At 34.4% G+C, this 23,512-nt stretch overlaps 1 protein-coding gene across 1 annotated transcript in view; it reads left to right on the top strand.

The window, feature by feature from the left end:
• The first annotated feature begins 250 nt into the window (after window positions 1-250).
• The window catches only part of LOC148272634 (uncharacterized), a 56,390-nt gene continuing 33,128 nt past the window's right edge, over window positions 251-23,512 (top strand). The window contains exon 1 of the mRNA XM_088239781.1: window positions 251-1,144. Within this exon, the coding sequence (XP_088095907.1) occupies window positions 658-1,144 (487 nt within the window). The 5' untranslated portion in view covers window positions 251-657. The remainder of the gene's footprint in view (window positions 1,145-23,512) is intronic.

The raw sequence follows: 23,512 nt of genomic DNA, 5'->3' as shown, positions 1-23,512 counted from the left end.
CAATCATGAAATTCAACCGCCTCCGTCTCGCTCTCGCGCATTGATACTTCGCAAAACCGTGCGCTATCTCTTTCGCACTGCAGCGGCACCAATTTGACGGCTTCCCTAAAGACCTTACTAAAAAGTAAATACATTTGTATCCACGCGATAAAGAAGCGCACAAATTGATTTGATCTTTCTATACCGGGCTTGCGTTTTTTTCTGGCAAGCGTTCTACCTGCATCGGAACATGTCCCTTCATTTCATCATTATTCCCGCGCTCACTGAGTCGCTAACCCGTCTGAAGTGAGGTTGTGTCACGCAAAAGGCGGGAAATATTTTCCCAGGTGTAAAGCGTCGTAGAAAAAAGTGATTTCTGCACTGCTTTCGATGCTAAATGACATCATAATAATTCCTCGGTATCATCTCACATTTGTGTATTTAATATTGGGTTAATTCATCGTTTTTAAAAGTTAAATTCTGTGAAATTGTTACAATAAATAAGTGAAGCAATCGCCGGCGTTTGGTACACTTGACACTTCTACTTGGCTGAGTGCATTTTTAATTTATATTGTGCGTCGTGTGGAACAGTTGTCAAATCGTTTCTTAATAGAATTAAATTGTGGCAATACGGGTTTGAATTTGGGTTAACATTCTCGCAGTGTTATAATATTTATTATGCTTTTCGGCAACGACATGCCGGAAGACACAAATTTTCTGTCCCCGGCCGCGATGTCAGTTCTCAGATCTGTCGAAAATATGTCTCGATACCCCAGCAATAGGATTTGCCTGTTCGGCAAGCCGGACCCCGAGTTCACTCTCAACATGATCTCGGAGCAGTTCGACGAAGAACGCGAACGGGTGATCGAAAGATGGGGCTTCGACATTCTATCGGAGAACTTCACGAAAGCCGCTGTGCAAGACAAAGTTCCTAGAAAAAGCTTGCGGTCTCTGATCGAAGATAAAGAAAACGTGCATAGTTCCGAGAGGGCTGCGCCTCTCACGCCTAGGAAAGGGTTGAAAGTGTTGCTGGAAGACACTAATATGTCTCCTTCGTGTGAAAGCAAAAAAGAATCCAAGAAAAGCAAGTCAGAAAGGAAGAAGTCGCTGAAGATGCACAAGGAAAAGTCGCATTTGAGAAGAGCGAGGCAATCTCACGTAACAGGTGCGTTTTTATACAATTCTTTTACATCTTTATTAGCGTATCATATGCCATGTGTGTTATATTAACATAATTTATATTGTCGTATGGAAGATTAGCATAAGGGTCCGCAGCGACTGCTAGCCAGCGTACGAAAGGTCGAAAGTTGGATAAATTATTCCATAAATACTTCTGTATCGATTCAGTGCCGATTGTGAATTGATAAGCGTTTCGAAGGTTTGTAAGTCGTGAACTATGCAAAAATGCTTTACGAATTAGACTAAAAAGTGGAGTTTGCACGAGTCAATTGAAGATTTTATAATGAAAAAAGAGCACATGTTTTTATATTTTGAATCAATGCGGAGGTTCAGTGATTTTTTGATATTTTTTATTCGTCAATTGACTATCACACTAACCCAAATTGAAAAATGTATATATGTGTATCACACTATCATCTCTATGATTTTTTAAAGTTTTGTAATTTTGAAATTACTCCGCCCGTGACGTCACGAGTTGCCGTCGCTGAGTTGTGCTGACGTTAAAAGGTAGAACCCTTTTTTTTTATTTGTTTTTTTTCCATACATATATTAGTTACATAGAAATATAATTACAAAAATACATCTTAAAATTAAGCTATGACATGAATTGTAAAAAATGCCCACAAAGACTACAGCGTCTGAGCGTGGGCCATTCCTTTTTTTAATTATTAAAACGTTTATGGCACATATATATGGTATGACATAACCATGAAAAGAAAATAAAATAAAAATAAAAGAAAAGAAAAATAAAAGAAAAACCAAATTGAAACATAGTTAAGAATGGCTACCCGGACACTGGAAATCTATCACAACACAACAACGCTATAATAACTGATTGTTTATTGTTCACACGAGTCTGTGACGTTTCAAATTGTGGATTCCATTGAAACCATTTAAAAGATTTTTTTCATTTTATTACTTTACTAATCAATGAAAAAGGAAAGAATAATATTCAATAAATCACTTACATCCATAATAAACCTGGATCTCAATTTTTATTTATTTATTTATTTATTCATATAAAGATACATATTACAAAAATAAAAACGTATTCCTAACTCTATGGGCCAAGAGCCCTGTGTTAAGTTGGGATACAACCTTATATTAACTGGAAGCCTGCATATTAAAGAATACTAAAAATGAAAATTATAACATAAACATGAATTTAAATAAACATCTGGACAACACGCTTAACAGTATGTAATTCTATGCAATATCTCGCAGCAGTCTCCTGCAATGGTCTCTTCCCTTAGACAAAATCCAAACTTGTACACTTTTCCTGAAAATAGCGAACTTAATTTATCTAGGACATTGAACACTCTTGGGGTCACAAAAAAAAATCACTGCACCAAAGCCCTGCGTGTTTTTGGTATAAAATAATTCATATTGCAGGAGCGAAAATGAGTAATCTAACTGTCAGTTGCCTTCTGTACGCCGATGACGCAGTCCTCCTAGCTGACAGCGAAGAGGAACTGCAATCCTCGGTTACAAAGGTTTACGAAGTGTGCAAGGAGAGTGATTTGCTAATGAATGTGCAAAAGTCGAACGTCATGGTCTTTGAAAGAAATGTAACTATGACTGAATGTAAGATTGTAGTAAATGGAGATAGTTTGAAACAGGTCGAAGAATTTGTATATCTGGGTAGTATGTTTACTAGAGATGGAAATATGGACGAGGATATTGAAAGGAGGGTTAGTGCCGGTAACAGAGTTAATGGTGCCTTAAAGTCTGTCGTAGCAAATAAGTGTCTATCGCAAGAGGCTAAATTAGCAGTTCATAATGGAGTTCTGGTACCAACCCTAATGTATGGAAGCGAAGCATGGAGTTGGAAAAAAAGGGACGAAAGTAGACTGAATGCTGTTGAAATGCGATCCCTCAGGCGAATGTGCGGAAAAACAATGTATGATAGGTGCCCTAATGTCGAAATTAGAGCAGAATGCAAGGCTGAGTTAAGCATTATCGACAAAATTAAGAAAGGTCTTTTGCGATGGTTCGGTCATGTGGAGCGAATGAATGATGAAAGAACGGCTAAAAAGATTTATGATGCGAATGTGTCTGGTTGTAGAAGTCGAGGAAGGCCGAGAAAGACATGGCATGATCGAGTACAACAAATTCTTGAATGTAGTCATGTGAAAAGTCGGAATAATCGACGTGCGTGCATGAGAAGATCTATGAATGTGAAGAAAGCAAAGGAAGTGTGCCAGGACAGAGTGGTGTGGTGTTCTATCCTCTCTGCCTACCCCTCCGGGGAAATGGCGTGATGGTTAGTTAGTTAGTTAGTTAGTTATTGCAGGAAAACCTAATAATGTTTGTGTGTTACATTTTTTTGTCTTTGCTTTTTCTTTAATTGTTTCTTTTTTAGTGTTATGTTACTATATATGATTGTCTTTTTCGTTATTGTACGTATTTTGTTAAAAATGTACCTCGTCCGTAAATTCGCGAAAATTAAAATAAATAAAAACAGTGTGGGTTTGTAAAACGACATGGTCATGTCAATCTAAATATTTATACACGGCGTTTCCGGGCCAGACCGCGAAGCTTTAGAGGAGCATTCCTCACATCATTCCATGTCCGCTCCCTAGCTGGAGCATATGGTATCCACAAAGAGCCTCCATGCATCTCTGTCGGCCGCCAACTCCTTTGATGCCTTGTGAAGTAGGCAAGCGTGATTAAGGGTCTCAGGAGGCATCCGCTGCATATGGCCTAGCCAACCGTATCGCCTCCGCTTGACGACAGTTGTCACCGGAGTTTGCTGCGTCCGTTCTCTTATTACCTCATTCCTCACAAAGTCCAACCACCGCACATCAAAATTCTTCTGAGACACCTATTCTCAAAACTCAGAATTTTGCTATTTTGGGCCCTAGTGAGGCGCCACGATTCGCATCCGTAGAGGAGAATAGGTGTTATGCAGGCGTTATATAGGCGGCATTTGGTTTTCACTGAGTAAATATCCGATCTCCAGACAACCTTCATACCGTTGAATGTAGCGCCTGCTACTACTAACCGCACTCTCTTTTCTTTTTGAAAGCTGCCATTTTCTGTGACATATTCTCCCTGGTATTTGAAACTCTCGACCTTTTCGATGATTTGGTTCCACAGAGTCAGGGGTTTTGAGCATCAAGGCATGAAGTATTACACAGTACAGTACATTCCTCACGGTAAACGTTAAAAACAATCTTAAATTTTTTTTCCAAAGACTCTTTTTTTATGTATAATTTGAAATTGGAATAAATCCTAAATTTTTTGGACTAGCATCCCTTCCACAAACCCCTCACCCCTCTCCTTCCCAACCGCTTCCCTTGTCCGCGTCCGGTGCGTATCGCTTCATTGGCCGAATTCGTTTTTTATGTCATTTTTTGTAGAGAAGGGTTTGTGGAAGCGATGCTAGTCTGAGAGATTAAAGATTTACTCCATTTTCAAAGTATACAAAAAAATCTTAAATAGTGTTTGGTAAAAGTTTATTAAGATTTTTTTTAAAGTCTATGAAGAGGAATGCTTCTCTGAAGTATCGTGGTCTGGCCCTAAAACACCATGTAAAGTATCAACATGTCATTTAACCCTCCCTCCCCGGTGATGTGTAGCTAGTACACATTGCGTCTAATAACTATAATATCTTTATAAATATAATAAATATTGGGTTTAGATTTTCAGTATTCCTCCATTACACATTTACGTATCGACTGAAATAATTTGTTATTAAGTAATAAGTTTAATTAGGCACAAAAAAAGCATTTTATCGGAAATCTGGGATAAATTACAAATATTTTGAATGCTCAACTTATGAGACAAATTTACTTTGATGTTTGCCAAAGCAAACTATCATGTTGCAATTTAGCTTGGGGAGGTTTCTCTCGTTCAATCCTTGAACCAGTAAAAATAGCACAAAAATGGATCATAAAGACCTTTCTCAAAAAACCCTTTAGGTATTTAACGGAAGATCTATTCGCTGAGTTAAAGATATTGGAAGTAAGAAAATTGTTCGTGAAGTGCCAACTACTTAAATTTTATGATAAATTAAGTGAGGTCAAAAGAACTCAACAAAATATAAACACTCGTTCAGCAACACAAATTAACTGTATTGTCCCATTTGTATCAACCGCCTTTGGTAAAAAGCAATACAATATAATTGCTCCAAAGATATTAAATGATTTATTGCCAAATATAAAAGACTCAAAATTTAAAACAAATTTTAAAATAAAAATAACTGCTCTGTGTAGCGAGAGATTTTTTTGAAAAATATATGTAAATCAAAAAACGTAGTACTTTATATAATTGGTACACATATTATTTATATTTTTATGTATTTCATTGCTTTATATTTGTTTTATTATATATTATACTATATTATTTGTGTTTAAGTAACATGTATTATTGGCACATATTTATACTTTATATTTGTATAATAACGATTTTTAATTTCTTACATTTGATTAGCTACGCATTTATAATTAAGTAGTTTTAGTTTTTCTTTTTTATGTTATTGTTTTATTAGTATAGGACTACTTATGCTCTAAAGATAGAAAATCTCCATCTTAGAACAGGCTGTGCCATATTAGATGGAGACTATCATAAACAGAGAACACTCCGTTTTCATTTTACATTAATTGGTTTTATATAGATTTTCTGTTATTAAGTATGTATATATTTTTTTTTTCAATAAATTTATAAATAAAAGTATACCAATAACACTTGGCGTTACACGTCCACTACATGTCCAGTACTAGCTACTTAGTAGCTCTCGGGAAGTTGGCGCGGGTGCACGTTTCGCCCGAGTCGTTAGCGATACCCAATGGTTTTTTCATGTTTTCAGCAGTTAGATTTGAAATATTATCATCTTTGAATTAAATTATGGTTAATTAAATCCATTCCCTATCAATATTCCATTTTTCCCTTTTTAAATCTCTTATTTTTAAATGTGTAGTGACTACACAGCACCGTAATGCGCGGGTGTTTTTAGGACAGTAAGGGAAAGGTTAAAGGAATGCAATTCCGTTACAATGCTTCCATTAGTTGTAAAGTTCTTTATTCAAATTCGTTTTGTATTTGAAACTCAAAAGTATCTCAATGATGATTTTATGGTCTCCTTCCGTCTGTTATCAATGGTCCTTACAAGTATAGTATTTGGGTAATATATTGTATACACAGGGTGATATAATTTACGAGCAGGAAGTTCACCTGTAGAGAAATATATATATAAGAAAGATAATAAATATATTATAACGTATATTGTAAAAATATCGCCACTAGAAATCTTTGTTGTTTGTGTTTGTTGGGTCTTTTTGTCTTAATATGTCTTTGGGCCGGTTTTATAAACATCCGTTCGTTAACTTGATACCATTTTTAACTAATATTTGGTATACCGGCCGATTATTGCGTTTTATAAGTAGCGTTACGAGCCGTTAAATCTATGGTTAAATGGTTACTGGCCGATTTTGGCCGGTTAAATGCATTACGATCCGTTAAGCTAGGGTTTCCTAGGACAGCGGTGCCCGTATTTTAACGGCCGTAGTGAACGGTGATTCGGTGGATAACCGTCGTAACGGTGACTAGAGTGTGGTTTCCTAGAAAAACGGTGTTATCAACACCATTTAACACCGTTTCCCTAGGAAACCACTCTCTAGTCGACGTTACGACGGCTGCCTACCGCATCACCGTTCACTACGGCCGTTAAAATACGGGCACCGCTGTCCTAGGAAACCCTAGCTTTACCTTCAGCGCCGCTGCCGTATTAGACATGACAGTTGTTTTATCACATTGTTATTTGATCAAATCTCCGCCCAATTAACATCCAGATAGTCATTATTTTGGGATTTAGTTGAATTATCAGTTTTATATGTTTTTTACTCTTCGTGGTGGTATAAAATCAACTTTAGTCTGATGGATAAATATATTCAGCAGTTAATTTTTTAAATATGGTTTAATGATATAAATGTATACTAAAATAACAGATAATAGTAAAAACTATCCATCGTAGGTACGATCAGGTGCTCGCTTTTAATAATTTTAATTTTAATTCATAGTACTCTCAATTCATAGTTCTTTTTTGTGTGGAAACTTTGTTCAAAATTGTCGAGTTCTTAAATTTGATGTATTTTTTCATTCAATGCGAATGCGTACCGTTCGCATTTGACAGAAAGAGCTTAGATAAAATGTTTTTCCATAGACAATTGACAAAAAAATATAGAAGCTGCGACTAAAATTTCAATTTCTATAAAAATGGTTAACGGCGACCGTCCGTTAACAAAAATGGTTTATAGAACACAAAACCGTCGGTTATCGTAACGAACGACCAACGGTTCGTTACACTTACGGAAGTTTGATTAGATGTTTATAAAACCGGCCCTTAATGTCATACATATGAAACAAGGGGTAAAAAAAGATAAGATTACCAATGAGGAGAAAAACAGAATCTCAAAACTCATTGTACAAGGGATTGAAGCTGTACAATGAGTTACCTGAAGAAATAAAGGAAATAGAAAAAATTAAAAAATTAAAAATTAATTTGAAAAAATATGTTATTGAAAAATTTTTATAAAAAAATTGTAACATTATTAAAAGTTCTTAAGATGTTATGAACTAAATTATTATGAAAATAAAACTTTGTTATCAGTGTTACACAATGTTACATAATCACACCCTAAAACTCCTGCACCAAGTAAATAACAAAGGCAGTAATATGAACAATTTAGAAATTATAGAAATTCACAAAAATTTAAATTCTGAGAACAACCTCATTAATAATCACACATTTGACCACCCCTCGCCTTTATTGACTATGTTCCCTTTGCGACCACCCTCACCGCACTCACCCTCTTAGACCCGCGTCTGTCAACACTCTCTTAGCCGAGCGATGTCTTCCCACACATTAAATCTTAGACTTACTTATTGCAACTTCCACTTATGTGCTAAATTTTAAGAAATAAATTCGACTTAATGTTCTGTCCATGTTTTCATATCTGTACTTAAGATAACCATCCATTCATATGCGAACACCTTAGATAAGGAAAAAAAAACCCCTGCTCTAAGTTTCACTGATTAATTTGTTTATTTTTTGTTTAGATTCGATGACTTTGTGAACAATATTCCGTGTTTATTATATTAGTTTTAAGCACCCGTCGATGGGAGGAGTGCTCTCCCGAAACTATAGTTATGTTCTTGTAAAATAATAAAATTGTGTAACACTGATAACAAAGTTTTATTTTCATAATAATTTATAATGAAGTGTTACGAAGTGAATGCCGATTCAATTAAAAATTTGTTATGAACTAACTTAATAAAGCATAAATAAATAATATATCATTTTAGATTAGAATACTACTCATCAATGTTTGTTTCAAGTTTCATGTTTCACTTCCATACAACAACAACAACAACAAACCATCACGCCGTTTCCCCGTAGGGGTAGGCAGATAGGATAGAACGCCATAACACTCTATCTTGGCATACAGACCTCGCTTCCTCTACATTCATACATCTTCTCATGCACGCACGCCGATCCATACATAAGAGTGAATTAAAAAGACTAAAAAAACTGGGTGCTTAGTGTGCCGTACATTTTGTTGTCCGCATTTCACTCTCCTTTTAACATCTTTTCTATTCCCAGATACACAAATTCTTTTACTCGTTCAAGACACTGATTAGAATATGAACAATATTTTGAGTTTGTACAATTTTTTATAGACATGGACTGGATTCAACCCCCTAGGTAGTTATCAGTATTAAAATAAATTACAACAAAGATGAAAAACGTTTTAAAGAAGGTTATACAGAAATCTATGCATCTACGGGGTTAATATGGACAATTTACGCATTGTATAGAATTCACCATTTTCCCTGTGTTTAAACACCCACATTCCTTCATTTCTCTCATCTGTTGATCTTTGTGAAGTTAATGAGCTGAAACCTTTATTGATGCGGTAAAATTCATATGACTGAATTATCGCCTACATATGTAATGGTTGTTTAACTAAAGCTGGCGCGTTCGCAAAACTCACACAAACGCATTTAAAACGAAATATGATTTGTTCTACTGTAGTCGATGTATATGTAGGTGCATTACGTCCATGATTTTAAAGACTTTTTTTTAATGTTGCAATTCCCACGTCCTGTATTTTTAATAGTTTATGCTCCGCTGAACAAAAGTCGAGGCAACAATTACAAAACCTTCTTATATTATATTGTAAACAAATATATCAAACTTGTCGGTTTTATCAATAGAGTGACGACGGACTTCAAAAATATTAATACCATCAAAACTCTTTATTGCTCACTAGTTCGACCCCATCTAGAATACGCTTCTCCTATTTGGTCTCCATTTTACAGGACTCATATTGACCATATTGAGTCTGTCTAACACCGTTTTCTAAGAAAAGTTGCATGGTTGCTCGGATTACAAAGGGGTAATTATTCCTATTTTGAAATAGAGCAATCTCTTAATCTGTCTTCGTTGGAGAGACGTTTAACTAAGATGGACCTTATATGCATTTTCAAAATACTTTATGCTATAAGTGATGTCCCATCTCTGTTGCAATCAATTTCTTTTCATGTTCCCAACCTTGTCACCAGAAGACAAAATCTGCTATTTATAAAATCTTCTAAGAGCAACTTTTTTTTTCAGGTTTTTATGCCCCAATGTCCAGAATGTGTAGATTAGTCAATTCATTACACGACTTGGAATTCTTAGGGATAGATCTTCCGGCTTTTCGTAGATCTCTTCGCGACTAAACAGTGTGGGATGAAGTTGGATTGGCATGGTTTAGCTCGAAATCTTAGGTCTTTCGTTTTTATGAATATATTGTATACCATTATTGTTTTGCCCTTTTTTGTCTTTGCTAAATAGTTTTATGTTATTTTTGTTCAGTTTCTTGCATTTATGTTTCTTCATGTAACTGTTGTAATTGGCTTAGGCCGTATATATAACAAATAAATATTCTTACATAGCTTTCAAATAGTTTAATCACTTCTCGCCACTAGGGTTTAGAGTAGTGATGAAACGGATAGTGGTTTGGCCGGATACCGGATATCCGGCGAGCTCCTAAGCCAAGTAGCCGGATATCTAGCCCACTGTCTAAAAATCATTTTTGAAAAACATGTTTTATTTGCGGCGGATTAAATTATTTTTGTATGGTGATTAAATTATTTTTCTATACTGAAAACTGACGAACGTTTTTATAAAAAAAGTTGTTTTTTTAAATAATGAGCGTTAGATACTTTTCCGCAAACAAAAGCGATATCAATGAATCAATTTAGTGGCGTTGATTTCGAGAAATCCTCGCTTTCAAATTGATATTGGGTATCCGCTAGATATTAAACTACTACCAGGTATCCGACCGGATAAGTCGTCACGATACATCACGATTCGGTCAAATTTTAAACTTTGTTTGTGACCGTTTAAATTTAAATCGAATATCATCACGAATCTTGACGTCACCATTGTCAAGGCCAAAAATGTTGCGTTTTTGTATTTCGATTTTTAAAATATATTTTATAACATTTTTATTTTAAAAGTTATGCATGAAAACATTTCTCTACAATATACACATTGATTTTGAAAATAAGTTTATTTTTTCTCAATCCATTTCACATATTTTTATGGGTATTCGTAGTATGTGATATTTTTTTTTGTCAAAAAAGTTTTTTCTCTCTCCTGCGGTGTTATTCTAAACCGCTCTCGCGGCCGTAGAAAACAATTTTATCTCGCGTATTTACATAAAATTGTTTTCTACGGCTGCGAGAGCGTTTGAAATATCACCCCTGTTAGGTTGACTGGTTTGTATATACGAGGTGTCACATCTAGAGCAACGTTATGCATCTTAGTAAAACACGCTAACCACTAGGCCACGAGGACTCCTTTGATGTGCGTCGAACTTACCAAGAAGTGTTTATTTAATTCTAACTATCTTTGAAACTATCTTCAATCTTGATACCATCTTCAACGAAGCGAATCGGGTGGTAAATTCAAGCGATAATGTGCCTTAGTGCCCTGGTCATAACGACTAGGTGGTTTATAAGCAGGAGAAACGAACCGTGACGTATTAGGGCGTGGATTCCCACTATGATGTTCTCAGATTTTGAATTAATTTTCTGTGATTTAAATCGAAAGTTGTTTATAATTTATTTTTATCTTTATTTAATTTAGGAAACATAACTAAATCATTCGGCCTCGTAGTGTAGTGGTCAGCGAGTTTGCTTGCGTTGACGTGAAATATTTATTTAAAATGGTGTTTTAACATTTCATAGTCCCTGGACTGGCACTTGAAGGGTAAGACTGATCTTTCCTTCAACAAAAAAACATCAGTATACGCTGCGATTGGTATACCAATGCGAATGCAGTGCCCTATGGAAAGGGAATAAAGATAAGAATAAAATAATTTCAAGGAATTTAAAATTAATCTCTGTGCCTTAAAGGATCCACAGGAGTCACATTGAACGACTGTTAAGTAGATCAATCACAAAGAACTATCGACGTGCTTAAAAACATGCTAATCATTTGAGCGATCACAATCAACAATAATGAACATGCTTAAGTTTTCGCAGTCATAAGTCAACGCTCGTGTCGGTTTGTTTTTTGTTTTCCTCGTAAATAAATACAGTTCATTGGCAAAAAATCGACGTTTACTATAAAAAATAATACAATATATTTAATTTGCAAAATAGTAAGGAGTATCTGATACAAAAAAGTGAAAATTAAATTACAATTACTATGGCGACTGCTTTTTTCGACATTTGGCTTGCCAACCGCCGGCTAAATGCAATTAATAGCATTATAAATAATAAATAAATAAAAATAGCAGTTTTGGAATATTTTCCATATTTACACCGGTGAAATTCAAAGATGTGATTGCGCAGCAGGATTATACGTCGCGAAACGTTAATATTTTGACATTTAATATAAGGTGTTAACCGATGTTCCAGTGTGATCGCGAATACGATAAACAACCACGGTAAAAAAATTGTTATCACGTCGCTAATCAACACGTCGATAGTTATTTGTGATTGAGCACCAGGAAACACAATTTTGTGATCGTGCCATTTCCAATACTCCACAACTTTATATAACTTCAATATAAACAACTTTCAGATAAAATAATTATTATTTAAATAATAATAGTAGATATTAAATTAGCGAATCTGGGACTATTGATGCTTTTTACATAAAAGCAATTTGGTTTTTAGAATTTTATTTCACGTATAAAAAAGCTTACATAAGATAGCTTCTGGTCGAACAATAAGGAGAGATTCCAGCAAAGTATCTGCACGGGATTTTCCCAGAGCAAGAAAAGTCACACCAAAAACCCGTACGACTTTTGCTCAGAGACATCTCTCATTTATCGCACCGAGAGTGTTCGATATTTTGGAAGAGCGTATTAAGCTCGCAAGGACAAAAACTATTTTCAAGGGGAGTTAAGGACTGGATTTTCCTTAGTGGGAGGGATTTGAGTGGGAATGTTTGAGTTTACTATTTACCATATTGATGTGCCATATATCTGTTGGTAGTCTATCTTCGTAATCGCTCGGGAGAATTTATCTTCAACTATGCCGTCATGGTGAAGGTATGACGTCCTTAGCTTCAATCATAATCGCGGCCCTGGTCAGTACAATCACCTTTTTCTAATTTCCCAACATGAAAGTGAAATAATACAGCGCCAGATTTTTAGGCTGTACCCGTGTTAAGCCATTATAATAATAGAAGATACATTGAATTTTGATACAAATATACAAATTTTCGTACATAAATATCGATGTTAGTAAATACCGTCTCGATATGTGCCGATGAAGATAGCGTTCATAATCGCAGCGCAGGTCGGGAATTGCAAGCGCAAACCGTTCTAAAAATTATCAGTAAATTTTATAAAAATAATGCAAACAGCGTGTTGCAGGTGTTTATATAATTTAAGTATTAACTAAATCCATTAAAAATAAATAAATGGGAATAAATTAAAAGTAATTTAAGGAAAGAATCTGATTGGGATCCATAAAAATGAACGAAACGAATGTTGTTTGTAAACATTCAAAAACAAACCTTTTTAAACACAAAAAAACAACATCCTTCCATTTTTTTGTACATGCATTCTCGTCGAATGTAACCCTCGATGAAAAAAATATTTATGCTCCTAACTTTTTTTTTACTGATTAGATTGAAAATTTTAATATCTACGAACACGCGCAGCGCAAAGATCTACATTTCGCTAAAAACCGCCCGTAAATCGGTAAAAGGTTTGCACGTATAGAAGAATAACATATTAATTTATTATTTACATAAACGGCATAAATTGCCTTTAACATATATTGAACTTAAGTATGAAAAAAAAAATACACATATAAATAACAAAAAATGATAAAATTGCATAACTATAACAATAGTAACAAGTAGGTAAATACACATAAGCAACCAAAAATATTAAAGAAATAAATACATAAATATGAAAAAGCAAAAAAGGAAAACATTAAATATTAAGTTTAAGAATTATATTGCGAAAGAAAAAAGAAATCAGACTAGTTTTATAACTTTCGAGTCCAGAACCAAATATATCAGACTTGTCCTTATACATATTACCATATCTGTGGAGCCTAGGGATAGGCGAGAGCTGTGATAGTTGGTCCTAGAACTTGCAGAACAAAAAGGATATTTGTGGCGGGTATGTCGACCAGGTACACGGAAACACACCAACTCCAGCAAATCTGGACGGTCAATGAATGAAATGATCACTTTATAAAGTAATATCAGGTCAGTTAGGATTCTTCTATCGGAAAGTTTTAAAACATTTGCTGAAGATAACAATTGATAATATAATAAAGCAGCTGGAATATGTAGTTTAAAATTAATATATTTTAGAAATTTCTTCTGGACGTGCTCGAGGGAATCAGAATATACGTCACTCTAATGGGGCGACCAGACTGGAGAAATATATTCTAAATATATAAAGATACTTCATGACTCATGACTTTGCACAGGTAAAATGCGTATTGCTTCATACCTGACACGTTTCAAATTGGATGATTTCATAGCTTGATCGATTCGAAGATTAAAGGTTGAAAAACTGTATTTCCGACTGCACTTTCTTTTTTTTTCAACAACAGAACCCCTTCATTGTAGCCTTATCTTATTTTCAAGTTTATTGGCAAATAAACAAATTGGTAGAGTTGGTTTAATTTTATTGCCTTATAAATTAACATCACTGCTTTATAAACCCAGTGAAGAAGTGGTTCCGACGATTCTCTGCCTTGCTGTGAAATGGGTCTTGGAGTCGATTGTGATAGTGATTTTCAACGTTAATACTTTTAAAGAGAATTTACATGTTAATTTACATAGGTGCGAAGTTTTTTACGGTCATTGTTATCAATATGTTTCTTTTTTGGGTGATACCGTGTGTGTTGGATTTGTTCCGACGTTTCGGCTACCATTTCAGGAGCCATCTTCAGGGTAAACTGATTGTTTTTGTAGAAAATAATGTGTGTTTAAGTACTAGAAATTTGTACCGTGTCAACATGGTTCGCAGCACTACATACTACAAAATGAATAGAAATGTGCTTCTGCCGACTGCGACACGTTACAAATTACTAGTATTTAAACACACACTATTTTCTACAAAAACAATCAGTTTACCCTGAGATGGATCCTGCAATGGTAGCTGATACGTCGGAAAAAATCCAACACACACGGTATCACCCAAAAAAGAAACAATGTTAATTTACCTTAAAAGGTAAACCACAGGAGTCACATTGAACAAAATGTTCAGGAAACAAGATTTTATGATTCTGCTATTTCCAAAACACAACTTTTGAACCAAATGTCGAACCTTTAGGACGAAAACGACTCTACTCAATAAAGCTTAAAATGAGTTAGTATTATAAAACTACTTTAATAAACATTATTTATCTTTCTGCGTTTAAAAAAACGCAGCATTCGGGTGGGAATATGACAAAACCGTTACATCGGTTTCTTTTTTACGTAGAGAATTAAGATTCCGTGTCAGTACGAAAGCGGCGCAATTAGTGTTGTGTTTACATTGCGCTGTGAAGGGCGCAACGCAGACAAACATATAGTGACCGAAAGCCGGTTGAGTCAATTTTATTACGATACAAATGGAATGTTTACTTTTTTTTACATTAAAACGACCAATTTAGCTTTGTGATTGTTTCGTTCCGACTTGCCGATAATCTTAGTGACTTATTTACGTTTATGTCATTGCGTGAATAAATAAAAACGTGTAATTGGTGACCAACTCAAAAATTGGTGCTTACATCGAAAAATACGAAACAATCCGAAGGTGTCACAATTTACATTCTTCTTATGCGATTTCCCAAAAAGTAGATTTTTTGAGTTGAGTCGTTTTCGTCTTTGTACAACTTTTTTATTACATCCTGTCTAATTTTTTCTAAATTTCCAACTTATTTTTTACTAATTTCACATCTTCTTTCTATATATTTTGTGTTTTATTTTTAAGCATTTTAGCATGTATTTTAATTTTTTTTGTAATTGCCCGTCGGGCGTTAATGAACAAAATAAATAAATAAAACAATTCGTCTGTGGTCTGTCCTGAACACAGTAGATATTGTCTCAAGACTTCGCTCTCGACAGCCAAATCATTTGCATCTTTTCAAGTCAGACTGCCTTCTGTAGTCTGTCATGAAATGTCGAAGTACCTGATTAATGCCGTGTAAAGTAGGCAAGCGTGGTCTCTCAGGAAGCATCCATCGAATGTGTAATACGAGACCGACGTAAATCCGTCTATTTTTGGATGGTAGGAAGATATTATTCAAAGAAATAAGCCTACGTAGTACGTGCATATTGTAGGTATGCATTGTACAAAAATCAAACCAATAAATAAAATATTCTCAATTTCTAACCCACGTTCAAATTCAAATTACGAGCAACTTCTAACTCTTTTTCATTTTAATTCTCTGATAAAACGCCGCGTTGTTTTCCATATAAAATTTCTGTATAAAATATTCAACTACAAAGTAGATACTAACCTTCTAAATAAAATACAAATAAATGCAGGATTGAGAACACTCAGACATCGGGAAATATTTAAACTGCCTTTGTTTTCAAATAATGCTACATACCACACACCTATGGCCCCCATGTGTCGGGAATATAATATGTACTGCCGAAACAATAAAATTGACATTTTTCATGATACTCTCTCAGCTTTTGCGAATAATCTCTTAGGAATAAATCTTATTCAATAAGTACACACGTACAACTTATTTTTTATTGCATTGTATCCTGTATAAACAAAAATATTAAAAAATATGTATTACAACTTAACGTATAAATCTATTTTGTGTAATTCTATAATTGAAGATATATATGCATGTTAAATTATTTCGACGAATGCTTTAAATTGTATGTTTTCTAGTATGTATATTTGTTGAATTACCTAATAAAATAAAATAAAAATAAAAAACAGAAGGCTGCTAGGACTATCTAGACTTCCAAATTACCTTCACAAAAATATTTTCCCCTTCTGTTGTAACAAATTTAGATCTAAAAAACTCCCAAAATCCAGCTGGTCTACAACATTTGGACATACTTAAAACATTGTTGATTAAACTAACTGGTATAAGAAGTATACAAATTGATTTCAGGAGTGCCTAGTAGGTTAATTAGTTTGGCAGGATGAATATCACCCACATGGTAATGTTTCAGCTCTTTTACTTCACAAAAGTCAACAGATGGAAGAGTTCAGAAAATGTGATGTTTAAACATGGGCAGAATGGTGAATGTTACACAGTGTGTAAAGTGGCGCGGTGCTTTTGCCGATTCGCGTCTAGATAACTGAAATGGGATATACGCAAATCTCCCAAAATACCAAACTGATGAACTTCAATCTGCTTTCAATCCTGCAGCAAGGCTCATTGCGGGAGTAAAACAATATTCTCACATCTCACAACATCTTCGAGATTTGCACTGGTTAAAAAGCCCAGAGATAATACAATACAACCTTTGCTGGACAGTATTCAAATCCCTTCATGAAATGGCTCCAAGATGCCTATCGGACATATGTATTAGGGAAAATACATGTCAAAGAAAATCTGCTCTTAGGTCAGCACTTGATTCAGGAAGAGGAAAACTTGTCGAAATCCGGCGCTCCCCAAACACTAGATTCGGAGATCGTGCTTTTGCCGTTGCCGGCCCCTCTGCCTGGAACCGATCGCCTTCAAACTTACGAATCATCGACAGTCCCAGTCAGTTCAGATCCCAACTAAAATCTCACTTTTTAAGTTTATCATACCCCCAATTTTAAATAAGAAAATATATTATATCACTTTAGCTTAGCTAGAATGTATGTTTCAGTATGTTTCGCTATAGAAATCAGCCAAATATTATTATTATTATTAAACCAGCCAATGACAGGTCATAACCCCTGTAATATAGACTTTCATATTCCCTTCTCAAAAATATTTTTTCTCTGTCGCAGTAAATTTCTTTTATATTTAGATAAATTTTAGCTTTTTAACTTCTGGTTTTCGAGTGTATTGTTTGGCTGATACAAACTCCTGGACCAGTTGCCTTAAAAGGAATGAGTGCCCGATTGGATTTGGTCGTTTTCTAACAGCGTAGGACGTTTGGAGTGAAGAATTTGAAGCGTGGGTCTTCAGGGGAAAAAGCTTTGAGTTTACCAAGTTCACGGTTAATACCAACTAGCACTTAATTTTTGATTTCCGCCTAGCAACTAGGTACACTGTACTGGGTAAATAATACCGAGAAGCATTATATTCAGCAATAATTCCTAGACTGTAACTAAAGAATAGGAACAGGATCAAATTACCGTCCAACCATGTTATTACCTTTATCATTTGACTCTTCGGGTTGTTTCGCGAGTCCTTGAGTTTTATTATTTATTTTATTTTATTCAGAAAACATACAGTCATACATAATAAGTATTAAAAATAACAATTTTTTAACATAAAAAGACCAATTATTTTCGCATTTTGTAACATTTCGGCGGTCCCTACGTGTATATTCAGAAATGTTTTAAGTATGTCGAGTTGTTTAGATAAAAACAAAAAACGCCGTTTCCTCGTAGGGGTAGGCACAGAGGATAGAACGCCATATTTTATTTTATTTTATTAAGAAAACATACAGTCATACATAATATGTATTAAAAACAACAACTTTTTAACATAAAAAGACCACAAATTACGACAGAGATGGAGAATACATTAAATAAGGGAATATGGAAGTCTAGACATTTACAGGGCTTATGGCCTGTCATTGGCTGTTGCATCCATCAACGTTCGCATCCTAGATCCTTTTAGCCGTTCTTTTGCTTTCCATTCGCTCTACATGTCCAAACCAACGCATCACCCCTTCCTAGATTTGGTCGATAATGCGTGTCTCTATCACTCTGACATTTGTGGACCATACATCGTTTTCGCATTTCGACAGCATTTTATTTAATTTTATTTAGGAAATCAACAGTTATACATACATATTTATAGTAAACAAACAGATATAGTGTATAAACTCAGAACTAATAACAGATTTCCACAAATAATACAAAGTTAGTAAACAAAATATATGTCCCTGGACTGGTATCTGAAGCATTAGACTGATCGTCTTACCTTCATGTAACAAAAAATATCAAGATTCGCTGCGATTGGCGTACCAATGCAGTTCCCTATGCACCATTAGATGCGGAAAGGGTATAGTGATTTTTTAAAGGGGAAGAAATATTAGCGCTCTTATCTTTAACCCAAATATTAATTTTGAGGGCCATTTTCAACGAGTTGTAAATAACTCACTATTAAGAAATGGGAATCAAGTTTAGGTAGAGTGGGATTTGAACCACGGACCTTTGAGCCATGAGTCTGAGACAATAGCCACGGGACCACAACCCGATTAATTTAATTTTTCACAAACGGGAAATTTAATATAAAAAATGTTTACACACGGTAATAATGAACTACTTGTTCAAGTTAACACGTGATAGATGTCCGGTTTCCGGGTAGCCATGTTTGACGTGTTTTGGATGATACGGGGCACTCGTTTTAAATGTCAGAAAAACTCACCGACTTCAACTCGTGACGTCAAGGACGGTGAAATTTCAATTTTACAAAACCTTAAAAAATTATAGCGATGATAATATGGTACATAGAAATAATAATAATAAAAATTGACTCATTTGATAGTCTATTAATAAATAAAAAAATATGCAAAAAGCACAGAACTTCCACATTAAACAATTACTTAAATGTAAAAAAAAAAATGGTTTTTGTTATTTTTATTTGTAAGCGTCTGCTATTTCACGACCTGCAAACCTTTTACGAATTATGGAGTCGAGTTATAAATTGTTTTGTACAAAAAACGGCCAAATTGTATCGAAGCAAAACGGATTGAAGGCATTTTTACGATTTGAATGCAACAAAAGAACTTTTGAGATAATTTCTATGTTTTGGTCTGAACATTAGTGTCGTGATGGGCTGGAGGAACGTCTCCGGCAGTGGCGAACTAGAAATGATAATTTACATATATTCCAACAGCGAAGGAGAACCCCATTTACCGATGTGTTCAAATTACTAGACTAAAACACAAATATTCTGTTTTTAAGAATTTCTTGAAAAAAATCCGCATAAATCAGTTTGTGTTAATCTATCAGTACTTTGTATGCGTCCCTTTATTATTTATCATAATTTTTATACTTTTAGGCATACTCGATATAAGAGTTTTACAGCAATTGTGGATATTGGGGTCCTGGGCCCCGATTGCAATGCGAAGTTAACATTTATCTTCAATTTTATCTTCAAATTAAAATTAAGTTTTCTGTATGAAAAGCATGCAATGTTTTCTTCCAAACATGTTCAATTGTAGGTAACCGATGAAAATACTTAAATGTTCATGCAAATATACTCATTTTCGTACACAAATATCGGTTTTCCTTTATAGACTTCTTCTAATTTTAAGATTATTTTAATACAACTTATACGAAAAAATGTTCTCCACTGCAATTTATGTATGTATTATTATGTATCCTCATATATTTTCTACTAATATGTAATGATTTTTTTATTTTTCTTTCTCTTCTTAATTCATTTTTTTGCTCTTTTCTTTGTGTTAAATGCATTTCTGTCTTCATATTTAAAAAGGGACTTCTGTTCTTTCCACTTTTATACTAATATGTAGGGATGATATTTTTCTTTTTCTTCTAAAAATCATTTATATATTTTTTGCTACTTCTTTGTAAAATACATGTCTGTCTTAATTTGTATATATGTATGTTAAAACATGTAAAAGCCTAAAAGGCGTTTAAATAAATAAATAGACAGTCAAAGATAACTCTGTTAACTTCCCATTGTAATGGGGGCCATTAAAATAGATACATTTGACAAAATCTGGAACATCAAAAAGATGTAATTATTCAAATGTTAATTAGATGTATTGTACGTTATTTAAGTCTTCTACTGTCCAATTCTTCAAACCCTTAACTCATTGTAGTTTTCTTTGCTATCCCTGGCGTAATCTTGTGTTTCTTCCTTGGACGACATCCTTTCAAACCACTTTCAAAGAGCCTTCTCCTTACAGTAACTGGTGATTCATGAATACCAACATCTTGATTCGTGCCCTGTGACCAGCCGGTCACAGGGCACCTTAGATGTGGCTTTGCGGCATATACACTCCACAAGGGTTCTCCATCTTCTCTGAAATATCTATTATTCTTTATAAACTTCCTGGAGGAGTTTTTGTCTGCAGTAATTTTGACTTGGGTAATCAAAATCAAATAGTGTGGGGATCTGCTGTAGCCTTAAAGGAAACACGGTCTTACCTTTCTTCGTACAAACGTATTCTAGCATTTTCTCCCTGGATTATGGCGCTAGAGCAATGAAGTGTTTTCACTATAGATATATACCATTGGCGTGTTCCTATTGTTTTATTTTTTTAATAAATTGTTTCTTACGAGAGCTAGGGCCATCTGAAATCCCACAAAAGTGCCCAGTTTTATCTGCCGTCTTCGGACGTACGATGCACAAATATGATAAATTATTTGAAAAACGGAAAAAGTTTCGACACAGAAAATTTTATTCCGATAATTTTTCTAAAAAAACAACCAAATCGCGTTAGTTTAGGGATTTGGAAAACGGAACAACGGAGCGACGATTTTAGTTAGGCAAAATTAGTCTGACGTACAGTTGTCTTTTGCGCACAGTACTCGGGTTGGCATCTACGAGAGCTTGACAGAAAATTTTTATTTTTATTTTATTAAACCCAAAAAGTATTGATGTGATGTAATTTGTGTATGAAGGTCATGTTCGGAGTCTGTTCAAACCGCCCCTGTCACGGGGTCTCGCATTAATAATTTTAGCGACGTTCTCACGATCTGGTATCCAATACTGCGAACGGAGAACTGAAAAGCGAGAACACTTAGCAACTAGCAACCACCTGTCAGTCTGTAGGCGGTAGGTGACCGGCCATTGTCTCACAGCGCACAGCTGTTCACTTCTGCTACCCTGGTACCGGGTGCTTGGTGCATATCTCGTGGCCGCCATTTTAGGCCAATTTCACGGGTCACCTTCAACTTAACATCGAGAAATATTCACATCAATCATCAAAATTTTCAGTTTTAATAAAATCTACTTAAAAAAACACAAAATGTATGTAGGTATAATCAAACTCTTTCAAGGAGGAAGTACCATTGTCTCACAGCCTCACAACAAACAGCCGTTCACTTCTGCTACCCTGGTACCTAATGTTTGATGCATGCAGGTCACCTTCCAACATTAACTCCCTAATAATTATGATTAATTAATATTTTGAATTTGAATTAAAATCTAATTGAATCTACATGCAATTCTCTCAATGAGAAAATTTAACGATCAACCATTTCACACAGCGCACAGCTGTCCACTTCTGCTTCCCTTGTACCTGATGTTTGCTGCATAACTCGTGGCCGCCATTTTAGACCAATCTCACCGATCACCTTTACCTTTAAACACCCAAAAATATTTATTTCATTTTATTTTGAATCTTGAAACAGGGAACACATAAATATATTCTTGTGTGTACCACTTACCTTCCAACTTTAACTCACATTTTTTTTTTATCTCAATTAACAATTAATATTTTGAGTTTGAATTAGGTTCTAAATGTACATCAAATTCGTTCAATGTGAAATTTTTATAGTGAACGACCATTTTCACACAGCACAGTTGTTTACTTCTGCTTTCCTGGTTGGATGTTTGCTGAAAATCTCTTAATCGCTATTTTAAACACAGCCAAAAGGCTTTCAATTTAATCAACAATATTTTCAGTTTAAATTCTAATCTTTATATATATAATTCCTCTGTACGTGTGAAGTCACCGTACTCCTCCTAAACCGCTTAACCGATTTACGTGCAGTTTTCAGAGAAATATAGATCTTTGCGCTGTGCGTGTTCTAGAATAGAATCACCATGTAAAGCGCCCTTGAGGTATTTTATTACGAAAATGGCGCTATATAAGTTATCCATAATTAATTAATAGACAGACAATTGACATGGACAATTCATATCAACAATTTAATTAGCAAAGTGGCAACTTTATCGAGTCTATTTTTTAAAATCAAAAACTTTGTTCCAATAAAGGAAAAAAATTTAATGTATGAAGCATATGTAAAAACTAAAATATGTTATATGCAACTACTATGGGGAACAGGATATCAAAATGACATAAACAGACCACAAAGACAGCAAAATAAAATATTAAAGTTAGTATATGACCTTCCCTATCTAACAGCAACTAAAGAACTTTTTGAACAAACTAAACAATTAAACGTAACTGAACTCTTTAAACTAGAATCTTTAAAATTTATTCATAAATTAGCCACTGATGTAATTGTAGACGAAGAATTAAAACTTGAAAAAAATTGTAGTAAACATGAACACAATACGAGAATATCAGAAAAATATCATATACAATCTTTTAAAACGAGAAAAGGACAATCGATACTTATAAACCATGGACTGAAATTATACAATAAACTACCAGACAAAACTAAACAAAAGACTCAAAAGGCAACCTTTACAAAAGATGTTAAAAATATTATTATTAACAGTAGAATGTGAATTTTAAAAGTGAAAACATTTTGTTAAATGTATGTAACCCGTGAGGGTTTATCAATAAAATTTAAATAAAAAAAAAATATTAAAAAAATTAAATATTCCTTAAGCGGAAACCCGACAACGTGTCACTTAACAATATCCGAAACGTCGCGTTGTCACAGAATATTAAGTAACCAAACCAACCAATTTATGCTGAGAATATCAAATTCAAACTGTGATACATTTCAGTTCGGCCTGGGAAATAAATATGAACCGAGTATCAGTGAACAATAAACTAAAGACACCCATAAATAATATAGTAAATATTTAA

Source organism: Micrasema longulum, unplaced genomic scaffold, assembly GCF_059751315.1.
Source record: "Micrasema longulum isolate JH-2025_06_02 unplaced genomic scaffold, ASM5975131v1 h1tg002263l, whole genome shotgun sequence".
In the NCBI taxonomy this organism is placed as follows: Eukaryota; Metazoa; Arthropoda; class Insecta; order Trichoptera; family Brachycentridae; genus Micrasema; species Micrasema longulum.
This window is presented reverse-complemented; position numbering and strand designations above follow the sequence as displayed.